The sequence below is a fragment of the Pelmatolapia mariae genome, linkage group LG4, assembly GCF_036321145.2.
Source record: "Pelmatolapia mariae isolate MD_Pm_ZW linkage group LG4, Pm_UMD_F_2, whole genome shotgun sequence".
Taxonomy (NCBI): domain Eukaryota; kingdom Metazoa; phylum Chordata; class Actinopteri; order Cichliformes; family Cichlidae; genus Pelmatolapia; species Pelmatolapia mariae.
In genome coordinates, this window is record NC_086230.1 from 17,262,497 (window position 1) to 17,279,515 (window position 17,019).

Here is a 17,019-nt window from a genome sequence, read left to right on the forward strand (position 1 = left end):
AGTCCATCAGCAGGCTTACCAAAGTTGTACTAAAACATTTTTTAACAGATTTCTACACGCCAAAATCGGTTCAAGGTCAGTGAGCACAACAAGAATTCATACATAAGGCACACTCTCGATTTTTGAGAAAATTAAAGGATTTTAAGTGTGCCTTATAGTGTAGAAAGTATGTTATACAGAAGAAAAGAATATATCGTGATATATATCGTTATCGCACATGCTTCAAATTATATCGTGATATGAATTTTAGGCATATCGCCCAGCCCTACCAGGGTGTACCTCCTCTTTCACTGCATGACAGCTGTAACAGGTTCCAGCCCCTCCCCCGTGACTCTGAATTGGATAAGTGGAAGAAAATGAATGGACAGATGAATTGATGCCAAGGAAAAAGCTGAAAAAATTTAACAGGTCAAAGAAATCATGGAAAAATGAATGATGCTGGTATATGGAGTATGCTAAAGAGCTGTGCCTTGACTAGGTACAGCTCTTTAGGTGCTCTTGTGTTGTCACAATACAAAAATTTCAAACTGATTTGGCTGCTCTACTCCGAATTTCACTCTTTATTTGCTCAGATTAGTTCTCCACACTCTGGACTCTCTGCTCCGTTTAACTTTAGTTCCCTGCTGCTCTTTACAGGCAGTTCACCATGTGTCCATAATCCGCTCTGGCACGGCTCAATATTCGATCCATGACCCGTTCAGCCGGCAATAATTATTCATCTTTTTTCTAACAGCCTGCTAATCACTACATTAATAATAACAGATGGCTAATGTGGCTATCAGTAATTGCTAACAGTTAAACAGCTACTGTTAATGCATTTGCTGGCTGAGTTAACACTGATAACTGTTCGATACTTCAATGTTGTTGAAGCAGGAGCTTCACTGACCTCTTTGTATTCCTCCTAAAGTGTTGTCCAGTGTCATAAACGTTAACTGCTTCAGCTGTTAGTGAGGGGAGGAGCTCTGATGGCACTGTTTGCATCAATATTTTAGCAAATGTGTATTTTAATTCAGTATTAGTTTTAGTATTGATTAATATCTGAGTGTCAGTTTTTGGCAACCCTAATCTTGACTGAAGCTGATGCCAATTATGATGAGACCAGTCTTGAAAACTAAAAAAGAAGGCAACTGGATGATGCACTGTGGTTCATGTGATGACTGGTATGACCAATAGTGGGTTAAAGACCCAGAATCACCTGAAGGACCTCCAAAATGAAGAACCCCCACTAAGGGTTTATTACCTGGGAGACTCTTGAAGAAGGCTCTTGGATGAGAGCTGAAACATTTACAAGCTCTCAAGACTACCATGAATTGCATGACTAAGAACCTACAAAACACATGATGAGACAGGTTTTCCTCATCCAGAAAGGATTATTAAGGAGACTCAGCTGTAAGCTGTGGAAACATTTACTCTGTGTTGGCACCAACGGTGAAAAGGAAACTATAGTTTATATATATAGTTTATAATGGCACTTTGGTTCTGGAGGCTCCCTTTAATGGGGAGGATTGCTATGTTTCAGACAGATAGTCAATGTTTATTCCATAAGGTGTTGACATTGTGGTCTACACTTCAGGTTTCTGACCTTTGTATTTCTGCTTATGCAAGTAAGATGTCATCAGTAGAGCGCACTCATCACTTTACAGCCTGTAACGTAATGAGTTACAGAGTAGGTTTGACCCTTTAGGACCTTTTCATGAAAATGAGAGACTAGGTCTAAAAAGCTTTGTCACCTTGGATGACACTATAAAGCTAAATCTATTAGGATATAAATAGTAAGAAATTGGCTTAACAGCCCTTATGAGGCTTAGCTGAAATTCACATTTACATGAGACAAAAACAAGAAAGCGCTGCAGCTGTTGTTCAGTTTTCATTATTTTACGAGGAGATCATCACAGCTGAGCAGTCTCTTTTTGTGTTTCATATATAAATGATGCCAAAACGCATATTTCCCAATGCAGAACTTAAACTTTTGTGTTTTATGATTGTGGCTAATTGCTAACTTTGCTCTCAAGTCACGACATATTTGACGTCTAGATTGTTTCAAGTGTTTCATCATCCTTTATGCTAAAAGTGTGCCTGATCTCTGACACTAGGCCCACACTAGGTTTCCAATGAAGCGCTACATTTTACATTTTACACTGATATAGAAAGGCACGTTCACACAGACACACACACAGTGTGGTTACATAAAAGCATGAATGAGATGAAGGTATCGCGAGCAAAAAAGCAATAATAAAAAGGTTGCTTGCGGCAGTCCACTAATTACCCTCCCAAACACATCGGCCTGATTGATGTGCACAGGAAGAGGCACTTCTATAGATAGAATGCATGCACACACACACAAAGACGTACATGTCTAAAGACTCACACACATGCAAGCACATTAATGATCTTCTGTTCTCGTTTTTAATTTCTTTGTTGCTCTGTGTATGATCAGGATGTAATTGGATCACTAACAAAGCTGCAATATCTGCACTCATCTAAGCAATTATATGTGTTTTGGGTAGGCTGTCTCTATCTAATAGTGTATCACTCAGCCTTTAACCTATTCAATCAACACATTTACATTTAGTATTTGTCCTTGAGCTAACTAAGAGAGGGACATGTGTTTTTAATTGCTTTAAAGCTATCTTTTGGCATTTTAGCCCTTTATTCAGGCTCCCAGCAGCCCATATCAAATCCTTTTTTGCATTAAAACTAGTAGAAAAGCTAGTAGCCCCACCCCCAAAACAGCTGTTCTGCTCTTCTCTGTGGTTTGGCATTGTGGCCTGTTTTCGACTGAGAAAATTCTCCCTTGCAATGATGGTCTCGTCCAGCTACAGTATAAGACTCAAAAACTACAAAAAACCCACAACTATAGAAGTAAGTTTAAAACAAAACACAAGTAAGCATTTCACCTAAAAGTGCAATCCTAGTTTTTAAATATTTCACAGCCATATGAATAAATTGCTAGTGGTTAGAGTTGATTCCCTGTAGGTTGTGGAGCAGTTAAACCCCTTGTACAACAAGTAATCCTACTTAAGTGTGAGCTGGGGTGCTCCTCGGCTGATGACTCTGTGCTTGTTGTTGAAGGGCAAATGGAGAGAGCTTCCCTTTGGGATCAATAAAGTTTCACATTATTGGAAATGACACGGTTCATAAGTCTATCTATGTGAGAGACAGTGAGCTTGGCTTGTTTTTTACAAAGCCAGCGGATGTGCTTTGGGTGTTATTAGCTTGTGTTGGATGCGCTGTTGTTGGTATCATGCTGTCCCGACACTGTCGTAGCCCCAGGCACATTTATTTTGTGCACACTCTTGGACAAACGCACGCAAGTATTACACAGTCCACACAGTTTGTTCGCATATACATGCACACAGTGGTATTTATTCTGTCATTTATTACACATATACTGTAAATTTCATACATTCACTTCACTCTGTGTGATTACAGTCATGTAGTAGTGTATGGCACATTCAGACGTACACAGTGCTTTCATACCGTGACCGTTCTCCTATGAAAGTGGTTTGGGTTTGGGGGCACAAACAGCTTAGCCATGCTGTGGAAATGACTTGCTAACAGATGCCAGGCACTGACTGAGCCGCAACATCCTGCAGGCAACACTTAGAATAGAATGAATCCCTTTTTTTTCCCTGCTCTTTTCTTCTTCCTCACCTCTCTTTCATGTTATTCTCCCTTTTTGATGCTTTGTCACTTTATACCCCGCACTCCCACCCCAACCGAGCGTTTTCTCTGGAGGGTTGCACCTCCACGTGCAGTAAATTTCCCATACAGCTGAGATTCATGGAGCTAAGGGAGGGCACCGGTGAGACTAGATCAAAGAGAGACCAGTGGCTTTGAATCGTGGACAGAGATCTGTGTTGAAGCTGGGGCTATGTTAATCGGTTTTTCTCCTAGGCTGAACCAGTGACCGATCAAGGCAGTGACAGTTCATGATTAAATGATTAACTGATCTCTCTCTTCCTTTTTGCTTCTTTGTCTGTATATTCAGGATGGTAGAGTACTCGCTGGACCTGCAGAACATCAACCTGTCAGCCATTCGGACAGTGAGGGTTCTTCGGCCGCTCAAAGCCATTAACAGAGTGCCAAGTGAGATCGTCATTAACATTTTGTGTGTGTTTGTTTCTGGGCTAATTCTTTGCTGTTTAATGTTTCATGTCTCCATGTGGCCTTTGAGGTATACTTTTGCTTGTACTTTCTCTTTGTAGATCTGTATTTCTGTCAGTTCACATAGAGTCCAAATGCATCAACATGGAAATTCATGTATATGTATTACATATTTTGCTTTTTTCCTACATTCGCATGCCACCTGTTCCCTGTGGGCATCATTAAACATTTATCGTATGCTTAATCATGCAGGCAGTTCAAACCGTGAGTCATGGCTTTATCAGATTTACAAACCGTCCATTAATGCTGCTTCACTGATCGGCGTGTGACCATAACCCTGTTTCTCTCATCAAAAACTCAGCGCTTGGCCAAACTTTTTAACTCCAATTGATTTCTTTGTTCTGCAGCCCTGACAGACATCTCCTAATCATTGCAAGCGAGCAATTAGCCTGCCTGGGCCAATTTCAGACCAGTCCAATCACTTTGTTCCAGCACTTGAGTGATTGGTTAAGCTAATGCTAATTTTGGGTTATGTATTTTTTTAATGTATTTAAGAAAAAAAAAAGATATTATAGGAAATCATTCCTTAAAGGTCATAAACATGAACTGAAGTAGTCAGGCACTTGTGTTCAGTACTCATCAAGAGAACCAGATTAATTTCTAACTTTACTGTAGTAGCTATTACTATTAGTTTTATTAGCCTATATGTTTTGAAAGTGCACTCTAAGACTGAAATCTGGGAACTGTGGAGGCCATTTGTGTGCAGTAACTTTGAGATGATTTAAGCTTTATGGCATGTTCTTCACTGGAAACAGATATAGTACAGTCTGAGCATAAAGGGATGGATGTAGTCAGCAGTACTCAGGTAGGCTCAGTTGGTACTAAGGGGCCCAAAGTATGCCTGGAAAATATCTTCAACACCATGACACCACCATGCCTGAAGCTTTGATACAAGGCAGGATGGATCCAGGCTTTCATGTTGTTTACACCAAATTCTGACCCCATCATCTGAATGTCAAAGTACACATCGAGACTCATCAGACCAGGCAGGATTTTTCCAATCTTCTATTGTCCAGTTTTGATGAGCTCATGTGAAATGTAGCCTCCGTCTCCCGATCTTAGCTGACAGGAGTGTCACCTGTTGTGGTCTTCTGCTGCTGTAGCCCAACTGCTTCAGTGTCCAATATCCTGTGTATTCACAGATGCTCTAGCTTGGTTGTAATGAATGGTTATTTGAGCTACTGTTGCCTTCCTGTCAACTCGAATCACCTCTAACCTCTGACATCAACAAGGCATTTTACCCAAGAGAACTACTGCTCACTGAATATTTTCTCTTTTCTCCTTTTTGGAACATTCTCTGCAAACCATCAAGATGACTATGTGGGAAAATCCCAGTAGATCAGCAGCTTTTCAAATACTAAGACCACCCCATGTGGCATTTATATGATGTTCAAACTCACTACAATGACTTTTTTTTTCCCTGTTGTAATGCTCAGTTTGAACTTTGAACTTCATGCCATTACAGTTAAGAATGGACATTTCAGAGCTAGATGATAATTGTGATATAACAGCTGGGGAAGAAAGATGCAGACAGAGGATAGAGAGAGGTGAGTAGTGGTTCTTCGGGCTTGCATGGAAAATAGTCGATATGTGGCTTTGCAGAGCCACAGGCTTATATGATAACCATGAGACAGCATGTCAAATATCTGTTTTGCTCTTTCTTTTTAATATATTCACTTCTCCTGTTATTTATTATGTACCCATTTGAATTAATATTAGTTCCCCTACACGGTCTGAAGGAGAAGCAATCTTACAGTTGGGGCCACAAATGAAGAACTGGCTAAGCAGAATATCTTACAACAACACTCAGCAGCAGAAAGAACTTGAAGATGCTCACTTTATCATGCTTCCAGCAGTATGGTTAGAAGATATATGCAGCAGACTGCATATGGTGTTCCAGGGATAAACGCACAGATTGTAACAAATATGCCTTTAAGGAGATAATTATGCACCATATCATGAATCTCTTGCTACATTGCTTTACTGATATGCAGCAGATGAATGTATATGTAGCTATGCATGCATGCATGACCACACTCTTCATTTCTCTTGTTTCTACTTTTTCATACTTTAGTTGTCTGTGTGCTGGAAATGGATACTATTGTTATTTATCTGGTTATCAGTAAGTTGCACATAATGAGCAAGCAGTAACTTGATTCTGTCCCCTATTTGTGACCCCATTAGAGAAGAGGAAGCATGGGGATAAAGCTATTTGTTACTTGTTTTGTTGGGATCGCTACTTTGCCCACAGGTACACAGGGAGCATGAGCACATCCTGACCCCTCACACATAACAATTTGTAACAAAATGGCAGATAATAGTCCTGTGTGTGTTGCGTATGTGTGCGTAAGAATGTGTGCTTTTGTGTTAGACTTTTTTGGATGAAATTGGTGCGAGATAGAGGGAGTGTCAGATTGAATGGCAGCAGAGAATAAAAAACAACAGACAGTATGGAAATGAAAGAGAAGAGAAGTCTCATGGTCTTGAATGAATAGCACAGGCAGGTAGCTCTAAATGTGTTTCCTCTGTGGCGCAAAGGGAGGCATCCATCTTTATTTGGGAACAGCAGGAGCTGGAAAACCGGCAGAGTCGCCATGAGGGTACAGAGATAGAGGCAGGTAGAAAAAGAGAGGGAAGGAGTAAATATATAGAGAGGCTTAGAAAAGGACTTTTTCTTTTCTCTCTAGTTACTTTTGTTTGTGTTCCTTCCATTCAGCATTTCTCTTTAGTTTGCATGAATATTTTTCCTTTCTTTTCTATTTGCTTTTTTTCTCTTCTTTAATGCTCACTTTTTTTAAACACCCCCTCAGGCCCTGTCTCGTTCTCGTTCTTGTTCTGCCTTCCATCCATCTCTCCCTCTCTTCACCCAATTAGGCCTAATGGAAGAGTGGCCTAATGACGAAGACCCGGGGGAACAAATACATTTAGACTCGCCTCCAGCCACCAGCAGAGACACATATACGCTAGCAACACTACTACTTTCCATTTAATACCAGTTGATGGGACAAATTAGCCAGGGGAGGAAAACAGATGTGCATTCAAGAAAAATTCTTTCATCTGCGCTCTTCAGATAGAAAATCCACTTTCTGTTCCTAGAAAGATTAGAGACACATCACATTAGGCTTCAAATCAATGAAGCACATTGTACCAATTGGCAGCCCATGCATGACGACCAAACAAATATCAAATATAGTAGTGTGTAAAAGTCCTGAGCCACCCCTCGTTTCTTTATATTTTCTTTTCAAGGATCCAGACTTTCTTGGCCTTTCACAAGAGTTCTCCAGGTATTCTGAAGGTCTTTCATCGTTTTTTTGGACAGTAGCTTCATTTTTCACTCATTGGCCTATGTCTGCATGGTGTACAGTGTGTCCTTGAAAAAAAAGATGTGGAAGACAAAAGAAAAAGTGGCAGCCCTAAAAGCTTGTGTACTTGAGAATTAGAGGAAATCAATCCAGCAAAGTCCTGACATGGACCCGACTGATGCCCTACAGCTGATTTGGATAAGCCCCATAAGAAATGGTCTCAGTGGAAGGATGGCTGTCAAGAAGCCATTCTTAAGGAAGAAAAACAGGAAGAAAAGGCTAATGTCTAGCAAATTGCAGAAGAACTGGATTGAACATAAATGGCAACAGGATTTCTGGAGTGATGGATCTGAATTTCAATATGTACAGAGGGTGAGTGTCTGCAGAATTCTGTAAAAGATGGTGGGGGCTCTTTTTAACTACCATACAGTGCCATCTGGAAAACATCTGATTGGCAATGGCTTCATTTTCATTTATTGTCTGTTGGCCTCCTCAGAGCCTGGACCTCAACGTTATTGAAGCAGTATGGGATCATGATCACTAAGAACAGAACAGCCAACATCCAAAGAAGAGCTTTAAATGTCCTTCAAGAAACCTGGAGAACTATTTGTGAATGCTACTTAAAGAAATTACAAGAAAGCTTTCTGAAGAAAGTGCAAGGCTATGTTGAAGATTAAAGGTTGTCATACCAAATATTGACGTTCAAGCTCATTAGAATTGTATAAACTGTATTTTCAATACATCCCTGCATCTTTTTCTTTGTTCTCTGTAATAAAGCTCTAAAAAATTGTGATAATAATGATTACAACTTATGGAAATGGGGACATTTATAAAGATTTTTAAAGAGAACATTTTGTTTTCAGTGCCAACATTTGTGTTTGCATCATTTTGTGTTTGTGTCATCAGTGAGCTACAGGTGCTTGCGTCTTTTGTAAAGCTATCGTCATCATCTCTCTCAGCTTCTCTCCTGTCATACAGTCTGTTGGCAGTTTAGATGCACTGTTGTGACACATTAACCTACTGCAGAGTTGTTATTCACGAATCCCGCTATGCCACCGAAAAACACTAATGCACCCGCCATCAGATAAGTAGAGACATACACACAGGCAATCACGCTCGTAGTAACACCAACACACAGGCAAACCACTCTCAGGTGTCAGTGCGGGATCACTGTGATCTCATCAGTGGGTCTCACCTCTCCCTCTCGTTAGTCCAATCAGCTGTCATTATGTTCCGCTAATCACAGTCTCAATGTGTCATCACAGCAGGACAGGCCAATCCATGGGGAATGAGGTCATCATCATTCGACAGGAGACGCGTTTGTATTTCTGCAATTAGGTTTTGTCTAATCATGAATAAGACCTCGCGTAGCCTGATTACGCTGCTGTGTCACTGATATGCAACCTTTCAAGCTCTTGATCTTTCAGGAAATGGTTCGTCTCCTACAGTGGTCCAAGATTTATTTGTCTTACAAACTGACTCCTCTGGAGAGGTTGTTAACTTCCAATCCAACTGCTATCTGCTACTGTTTGATATGTGTGTCCAGTGCATGTCCATGCATGTACAGAAGCAGAATCTCTATTGATGCTGTGGTTATCTGACTTAAATGTCCAAATGTGTAAGAAAACAATGCTTTAAGCATCAATGTCTGGAAATTATATATACATTTATTATTGAATTACTTCCAAAGATTTGTAAAGGTATAAATATATCTGCAATGAAGTGTTTATTAAACGATATATTTGTGAAACATAGACATTTAAAAACAAATACATGACAGGCTCCGGTTACAAACCATGTAACCTAACTGTATTTACTGGTCTGCAGAAAAACTGCAAAAGGATCACAAAGAAAGACATGTAACATGTAATATTTTCTTTAGGACATCATTTAAGACACAGTGCCTAGAATTAAGTTCATTAGTTGCATTACAAGTCAAAATTTAAAGTCATGTGTGAAAGGAAGTATACCATCTTTCGCTAGCTGGACCCACATCCTCGTATTATGTTTGGCAGCGTTTAAGTAGGTAAAGGTGAATGGCTTGGATGTGAATTGAGCTGCGGTTTGGGGAAGGCCTCGAAGGGGACTGGCAGCGGCTCCCGGGCCTGACAGATCCATATGTACTAAATAGAAGTGAAGGAGTTAAAGAATTGAAATGGGGAGGCAGGGTGAGGCACATAAACGAGAATGAAAAGCTTTTAGAACTGGGGGAACATATATAGATAAGAACCGGAAGGAGCGTGTTTGGAGTTGTGGTCCTGCTCTTGAAATTCCGTGTAATCTCCAATTAAATTATGATGTTTTGCATATAATAACATAATAAAAATATTACTAGATCTTAACATTAGAAAAAATAAAACCTCAGATGGATGACAGTGCATGCATATTGCAACATATCATTATTTAGTTAAAAAAAAAAACATGCAGTAATTCCAAAATGCAGAAGCGGTGTGTGGAAAAACACTTACCATTAAAAAGGTTGATTAACTGATCGTTAGTGTGAGCAACTCAATAGAAGTAGAAGTTTTGGCAGTTTGGTTTGGAGGATTTAGGTGTGTGAAAGCAAAGGAGGAAAGATCAGCAATGATCTTAGAGAAAAATGGTCAAATGGTCTGGCCTCAAGGTCATGCAATGCTCAGGGAATTTGCTAAAATCGTACATCTCAGGCTCTGCAGGTCACAGTTGGCATGTTAAAGTTCACAACAGTATAATTAGAAAAAGCCTGAACCAGTATGGCTTGCTTGGAAGGGCTGGCAGAAGAAAGCTTCTCTCTAAAAAGAAATGCAGCACAGCTTAGGTTTGCAAAGCTGCATCTGTGCCAGTAACCTCAATCAGCGGAAGCAATGTTGTAAAAAACTCGCACAGAAAAACATTACTTTCATGAGCTATTTAAAGATGGGATGTGCAGTTTTCACACACTCCTTCTGGACTTTGGTTTACTTTTTGGTTAACTAAAAAATGACCTGCTCTAGTATGTTATGCACAGTTATTTATCTGAGTTTGGATTTTAATAATTTTAGAACATTATTTTTATGTTGTGATATGTAAACCCTTAGAATTGACAAAGGGTATCTTTTCTTTTTCATTTCAGATGGTTACCAATGCAAACTACCATCCATACAAAGAATAAAATGCCTTTTTAACCAGTGCTGCAAGACTGTGATAATCTGTTACTGGTTAATTCTTCTCCTGCTTTACATAGGTATGCGTATCCTGGTGAACCTGCTGCTAGACACTCTACCCATGCTGGGCAATGTGCTGTTGCTGTGCTTCTTCGTCTTCTTCATCTTCGGGATCATCGGGGTGCAGCTGTGGGCGGGGCTCCTGAGAAACCGTTGCTACCCTGAGGAAAACTTCACTGTGTGAGTTAAACTGTGCATCTGCATGTGTTTGCGGTTGAGTGTGTATAGTGTGAAGAAACTGGACTGCTTATTGACAGATATGACAGTGATTTGGCCCAGCATCAAACCGCATTGCTTTCTACTTTCAAGTGATGCTTGTGAAAAATCCATTTCACACATACTAGCAAATTAATCCCAATTTCATGGCTTTCATACAAGATAAATGAATATTTCAATTTACTATATACATTATCATAAATCTTTCCTACAGTGTGTCTTTTCCATTTTTCATTTTGCTTTCAAGTTAGGAAGCAACTGTAACAGTAGTTGTCCCACTTTGCCGCTGAGAAGGTGATTAGGTCCCAGCTGCATGCCTCAATATTCATGACCCAGTGTGACAGCATCTCCCACAGTGTCTATGGCTGTGTGAGTGACATTTACCAGTGATCAGCAGTGTTTGATTTCATTTTCTTGGTTTCCTCTTTTATGCTGGCATCAGCGTATTAGGTACACACTTCTGATGTGTGTCTTCTAAGGTATACAATATATAACCCTTTATGGCCGGTCGGAGCGGGCACACTCCGTTTTGCATAATTATTTTTAAAGCCCAGTAGAATTGCAATCACATAAACTAGCACAATAATTTTTTTGCATATGAAACCGGAGGAGTTGTACTTCCGTCTTATCCGTTCAGCTTGTCCTAGGTCACGGTTTCCTTCCACATATGGCTTTGCAAAAATTGCGAAAAAAGCATTTGCAGCAACAAAAACATAATATTCCAAAAACACGCTTTGCCGATCTGATCAGCTGTTCGTAACACTTCCTACATTGGAATAAACGTCAGCACGATCTATCTGATGTCCGCCATTACCTGCCCGAAACTGGAAGTGACGTCACTTTCACGGAAAATGTAGTTTTTTTCTATAGGGCATTTACAAAGATATGCTGGTGTTTTTAAAATTAATGTTTGAGTTTATCCCTTTCTGTATAGTTTCTGAGATGCTTAGAACTCAAATTACACTGTTGGAAATAGTTTATTTTGATGCACATGCTGGTTTTTTGCAAATTTGCATTTCCTGCAGTACATAAAAATTGGTGTATCTTAACAATAAAACTATGAAGACACTCAAAATAAATTTCCTGTGGTTAGAAACTATTTTGTGCAACTTTTTTGCATTTACAGTTTTGAGGGATAAACCTCTGAAATTTCTCTAACTAAAAATGTGTCCCTTTTTTATATATTTATTGCGCTTTTTTGCAATTTATGTAGTTACTATGGACTTAATGCATACATATTATTATAATTTGGGACATAATGGTTGTATTGATGTATAGCAACTTAAAATATCTCAAAAATGGCACTACAGCATCTAAAAATATAAATATAAGCTCTGGCGGACTTGGTTCAATGGTAGGTCTTAAAGGGATAAGTCATGTATACCAGATGGAGTCTCTTTGTATTGTCTCTTGTTATGATGGCACAGTATTTACCAGTGGCTTGTCTCACTTGATTAACTGATCATCAACAACTGTGGACTCTATAAAAGCAGAAGTTTGATAAGACAAGATTAAAGTGGAGATGTTTGGCCATAACATATACACACAGCACAATGTTTGATTAAATGATATCAATACAGACACCTCATGACATTAAGCAAGTAAAGTATTCTAGGGTCAAATGTGAGGCCATCTGTCTGACAGCTAAAGCTTGGCTTAAAATTGAGTAACGAAAAAATGACAATGATCCCGATCATAGCTGCAACTCTCCGACAGAATGGCTGAAAGAGAAAAGAATCGAGTTGTTGCAATGGACCAGTCAAACTTCAATGGATCAAAACATCGTAAAGAAAAATGGGCCTGAAAATATTCCACAACAATGTGACAGAGTGATAAAGTCATAAAGAGAAAAATTACTTTGAGTTATTGCTGCTCAAGGTTGTTCTACAAGCTTTAATAATGGGTTGTACGTCATTTTTACACTTGGCTTAAGTTTTGTTAAATAAGTATGTTAATGTTCATCTCATGTTGCATTTGCCTAAATTTAAGATCTGGTAAGAACTAGATAATTTTTCATTATTTCCTGATATGTAATACTTTGGAATTGGCAAAGGGTGTATTTTCTTTTACCATGGCTGTACTTGCCAGTACACACTTGACTCCCACACATTTGCTGATTATGCAACAGCAGATTTTTAGCAGTCAGAGTGTTGCTTATTTTTAAACCAAACTATTATTTTGCATATTTTTTTTATAGTGGTGTATTAACATATTATTCAGGTTGATCAGAGTGCTTGAGTGTTTAATTAGAAAGGTCTTAGTGTGTTAGCGCTTAAGGACTATTATGCTAAATAAAGGTCTGATATTAATTCTTTGAGAGGTTATAATGAAGTGGGCAGTCAAGTGCAGCATTCGGTTTACTGTTTTGCTCCTTTTCTCTTTTGATTTCAACATTTCTTTGTGATTTGTTTTGCTTTATTCAAACAATCTTGGCACGTGTTTGAATTTCAGCCCGTATCAGCCAGCTTACCTTCTTGATTAAATTCCATTATCTTCTGCTGTTTTTAATGAAAACGATGTCATTGCCTCAAAGATTCCAAACTACAACAGATATATTGTGCCATATGGCCACAGAGAGACAAGACAATTTTTCACACATGCAAGTTGTATAAACCTCCTCACCTGATTAGGCTTTGTCTGTCACATGTTTTCTGACCACAGTATCCCACAGTTGCACTTAATTCAGTTTCTGTAAACTGTCACTCTTTCCTGCTGCTCTTTAGCCTTCCCGCCACCTTGCGCTCCATTGGCAGGTGTGTTCTCAGTGTGATGCTAGGATTTCATGTGCCACGCTGTGCAATGCCAAGTCACCAGCAGGAGGGCAACACACTTCATTCATGCCTCACTACTCTGACAGCGGCTCTGTGTCTTTTTCTTCCTTTTCTTGCTTTCAAGTATTTATCCAGTTAGCAACACACCTATTTGAATTACTTTGACAAACTCTTTCCATTCTTTCCTCTAAGTCCCTTTCCCCCAGTTGTGGAGTATTAACTCTACTGGTACTGTAAGCCACTGTGTCAGCGCATAAGTTAAAACTTTGTTGTGCCACCCAATCAATGCATGGTTTGTAAGCGACTCTCAGTGGGAAGGCCACCGTTTCTATTGATCATGCGTGTGCCGTGCGCACATGTGTGTGGTTTGTGGTGGGGTTAAAAGGAGATATTCGGCCGCCATATATGTCAGTAGTATCTGTCTTGCTATTGACTGAAGGATAGAGGGCAAGGACAAGAGAATTAAAGAGGAGAGAGCAGGATGAGAGAAATGAGAGAGGATTGGAAAATAGGGGATTGTTAAAGGGAGATGAAATGATTACAGGAAGGACAGAGGGAAAATACAAAAAATTGAGAAAGAGAAACCATAAAAACAAGAAATAAACAGCATAAAGAACTTGTGAACATGGAAAAGAAATCAGGAAAAATACAGCATGATTTTGAAAAGAAGGAATTTTCCATATTTCCTTATTGTTAACAGATGTTTTCCACATTGTATAACCACCCGGTGAATTTATAGAAATGCCAATAGAATCCCTAAAAAATAAAGCAGATAAATTACTGGCAGAAAAATGACAATGAAAGGTCATATGGCAAGGTTTCACTCAGTGCATATAGCATGCTCTGGTTGCATGTGAGAAAACAACTGTGACTGCATTGCATGCAGTTGGTGTTTAGCTAACCTTTTCCTGTTAGAAGAGTGAAATGAGAGAAGCAAAAAGGGAAACTGAAGTGACGCATATAGACGGAGCAGCGAGTAAACGGTATAGGTCGGGAGACAGTGAATGTGTTTGTTCAGTAATTGATCTGCTGATGGAAAGGGACTATTTTTATCCTTCTCAGACCCAGACCTTTGCATGAGCGTCCACACCCTGCCCTCAATTACTCCACAGCCAAGTCAAAACACATGCAGCTGCAATAAAACCTGAGTGGGTTAATGCTTTTTCAACTTACCTATATTTTAAACTGGATGATTATCCGCTCTCTTTCAGGTGCATTCCCTGGTTTTCTGCTTTTAGTCATTTGATTGAAATTAACAAGTTATTTTTCCTCTTTTTTTGGCACTCGTTTTTAAAATAACCACATTCATGCAAAACTGAATTGACGGCCAAGATTTTATTTAAATTAAGCCACTTGGGAAGACTTGGCATGCTTTTTCATAACAAGTATGATAAACATGTTAGGAAATGATCAGGTGCTTCAGATGGTGACAATCGAAGAGTCACAATTTTGAAATAATACCATTAAGTCTGACAGAAACCAAAGATAACACTCTCCTACTCATTAGAGTCGCTTTCCAGGGGGTAATGGCGCATGTAGTTTACATGTGTAATAATTGTACATGCATGAGCAGATACTTGCCACGCAGTCTAATTGTCTTTTTTGTTGCCTCTGTCTCGGACTACTAATTATACAGCTGGTTCTATCAGGACATCCAAAAGTAATCTTAATCAATACAAAATGAAAGAGCAGCGATCCTGCTCTCTAAATAAAAACAGAGATAGGATTACATAAGCTGCAATGCCTGTCAACGTGATGACATTTCAGCCAACAAGTACTAAGTAATCAGTACTACATTGTTGCCAAAACCCTTTTTTAACTCCTACATATGCAAAGTTTGATGGCTGCATAGTTGTGATTCTGTCATGTTGGCAAACAGACAGACAAGCAGATATAAACACCCACCAAAGTACTGCTTTTTTAGGTAGCTCCTGCTTCAATAGGTGCCTTCAGTACCACATTTTGCCATGATGACACACACACACAAGGTGACAACAATACAAGCTACTATTCATACAACAAACAGTAAGTGGACACATTCATTTCAGAGCTCCCCTTCCATGACTTCTTGGCACTCATTAAAATCCTATTTCTAAAAACATCTGAGCATCTGAGAAAGTGATGCATGATTATCTCCACCTATCACAGCCCCGGTCAAATGAGGTCCCTGTTTTTAGCAAGGTAGTCAGGGCAACAGTGCAGAGCTGTCTCTGCTTCAAATAGCAAACCTCACTTGTTATTTTTGCTTTGTCAAGACCAGACCAATTATTTATCCAGAGAGCCTTGGAATAAGGTTAATGCTACCCTTCTAGCCTGCTAAGCTATTTGGATCTTATTTCAGTATAAAATAAGGAAAACTCAGGTTTCTTTTTTTTTAATGATATTTGTACAACTTGCTGTAATATCTGCAAACAAACTCAGTTTTGTGCTGTGTAGTGGCAGAAGAATATTACTGAAATTATGTTATTTCTGTTTTTTTATGAAAACAAAATGAATATTTACAAATTAAAAAGGGTTGTTTTGGCATGTTTTGTTTTCAATAACCCTTTTTTCAAAGCTCCCATGTTCAGGTTCAGTAAATTAGTCACTGAATCAACTGTCTTAACTTCAAACATGCAGTTTAATTATTATATAACAGTCAAATTTCATGTCTTCACCTTATCAGCCAGGTTAATTTTGAACAAGTTCCAGAAACTCCTTCATAAAAACTGTCTATACCAAATTTTGAACTGCAGGTCTGCATTGGAAGCACATATGGCGCATAATCAATGAATGTTTAATACTTACTTAATGCTTCAGAAAGCAGGAAGAAAACTCTACTAGTCACACAATGGCAATATCCTGTTTCACCCACGATATGAAGCCTAGATTTTTTTTAATGAAAATATCAAAAAAGGAAAAAAAAAAAATTGTTTTAAATAACCATGTATAACCATTAAAGACATTAAATATTGTCTGCATGTCAAAGTATCCTTGGCCAAGATAAGAGTGCGAGCTTATGAATGAATGTTAGTTCGTCATTATGCGTCGAACCTGTGATCTCTCATATATAGTCGCCTCGATGTGGCTCATGTCAGGCAGCTGACCACTAAGTTAAGTGAATGGCCTTGAAATTTATATACCACTGACTGCTGCACTGTAGATGTACTGTGACATTTTTGCACCTGTTCATGGTCTTTTTCCTTACTATATTTATGTGTACATTTCTCTCTTGTTGTTCATTTCTGTTGGTTGTGAGAATATATGTCACAGCGCGCCACGGTCGCTGCACATGTGAGTGCTCCCCGGATGGCGCTACTTGTGTTGCTATTTGCTACGCAGCAGCAAACGATGCAGTTTAAACCGTAGGATATAATGGGTTTCAGAGAGCAGCGGTGCCAT

The 17,019-nt window shown here is 39.1% G+C and overlaps 1 protein-coding gene across 6 annotated transcripts in view; it reads left to right on the top strand.

Moving 5' to 3' along the window:
• LOC134626127 (voltage-dependent T-type calcium channel subunit alpha-1I-like) overlaps positions 1-17,019 on the top strand; it is a 116,973-nt gene that overhangs the window by 38,728 nt on the left and 61,226 nt on the right. For all 6 annotated transcript variants that reach the window (XM_063471656.1, XM_063471659.2, XM_063471654.1 and 3 more), the window contains exons 3-4: positions 3,992-4,089; positions 10,672-10,831. In XM_063471656.1, coding sequence (XP_063327726.1) covers positions 3,992-4,089; positions 10,672-10,831 — 258 coding nt within the window. The remainder of the gene's footprint in view (positions 1-3,991; positions 4,090-10,671; positions 10,832-17,019) is intronic.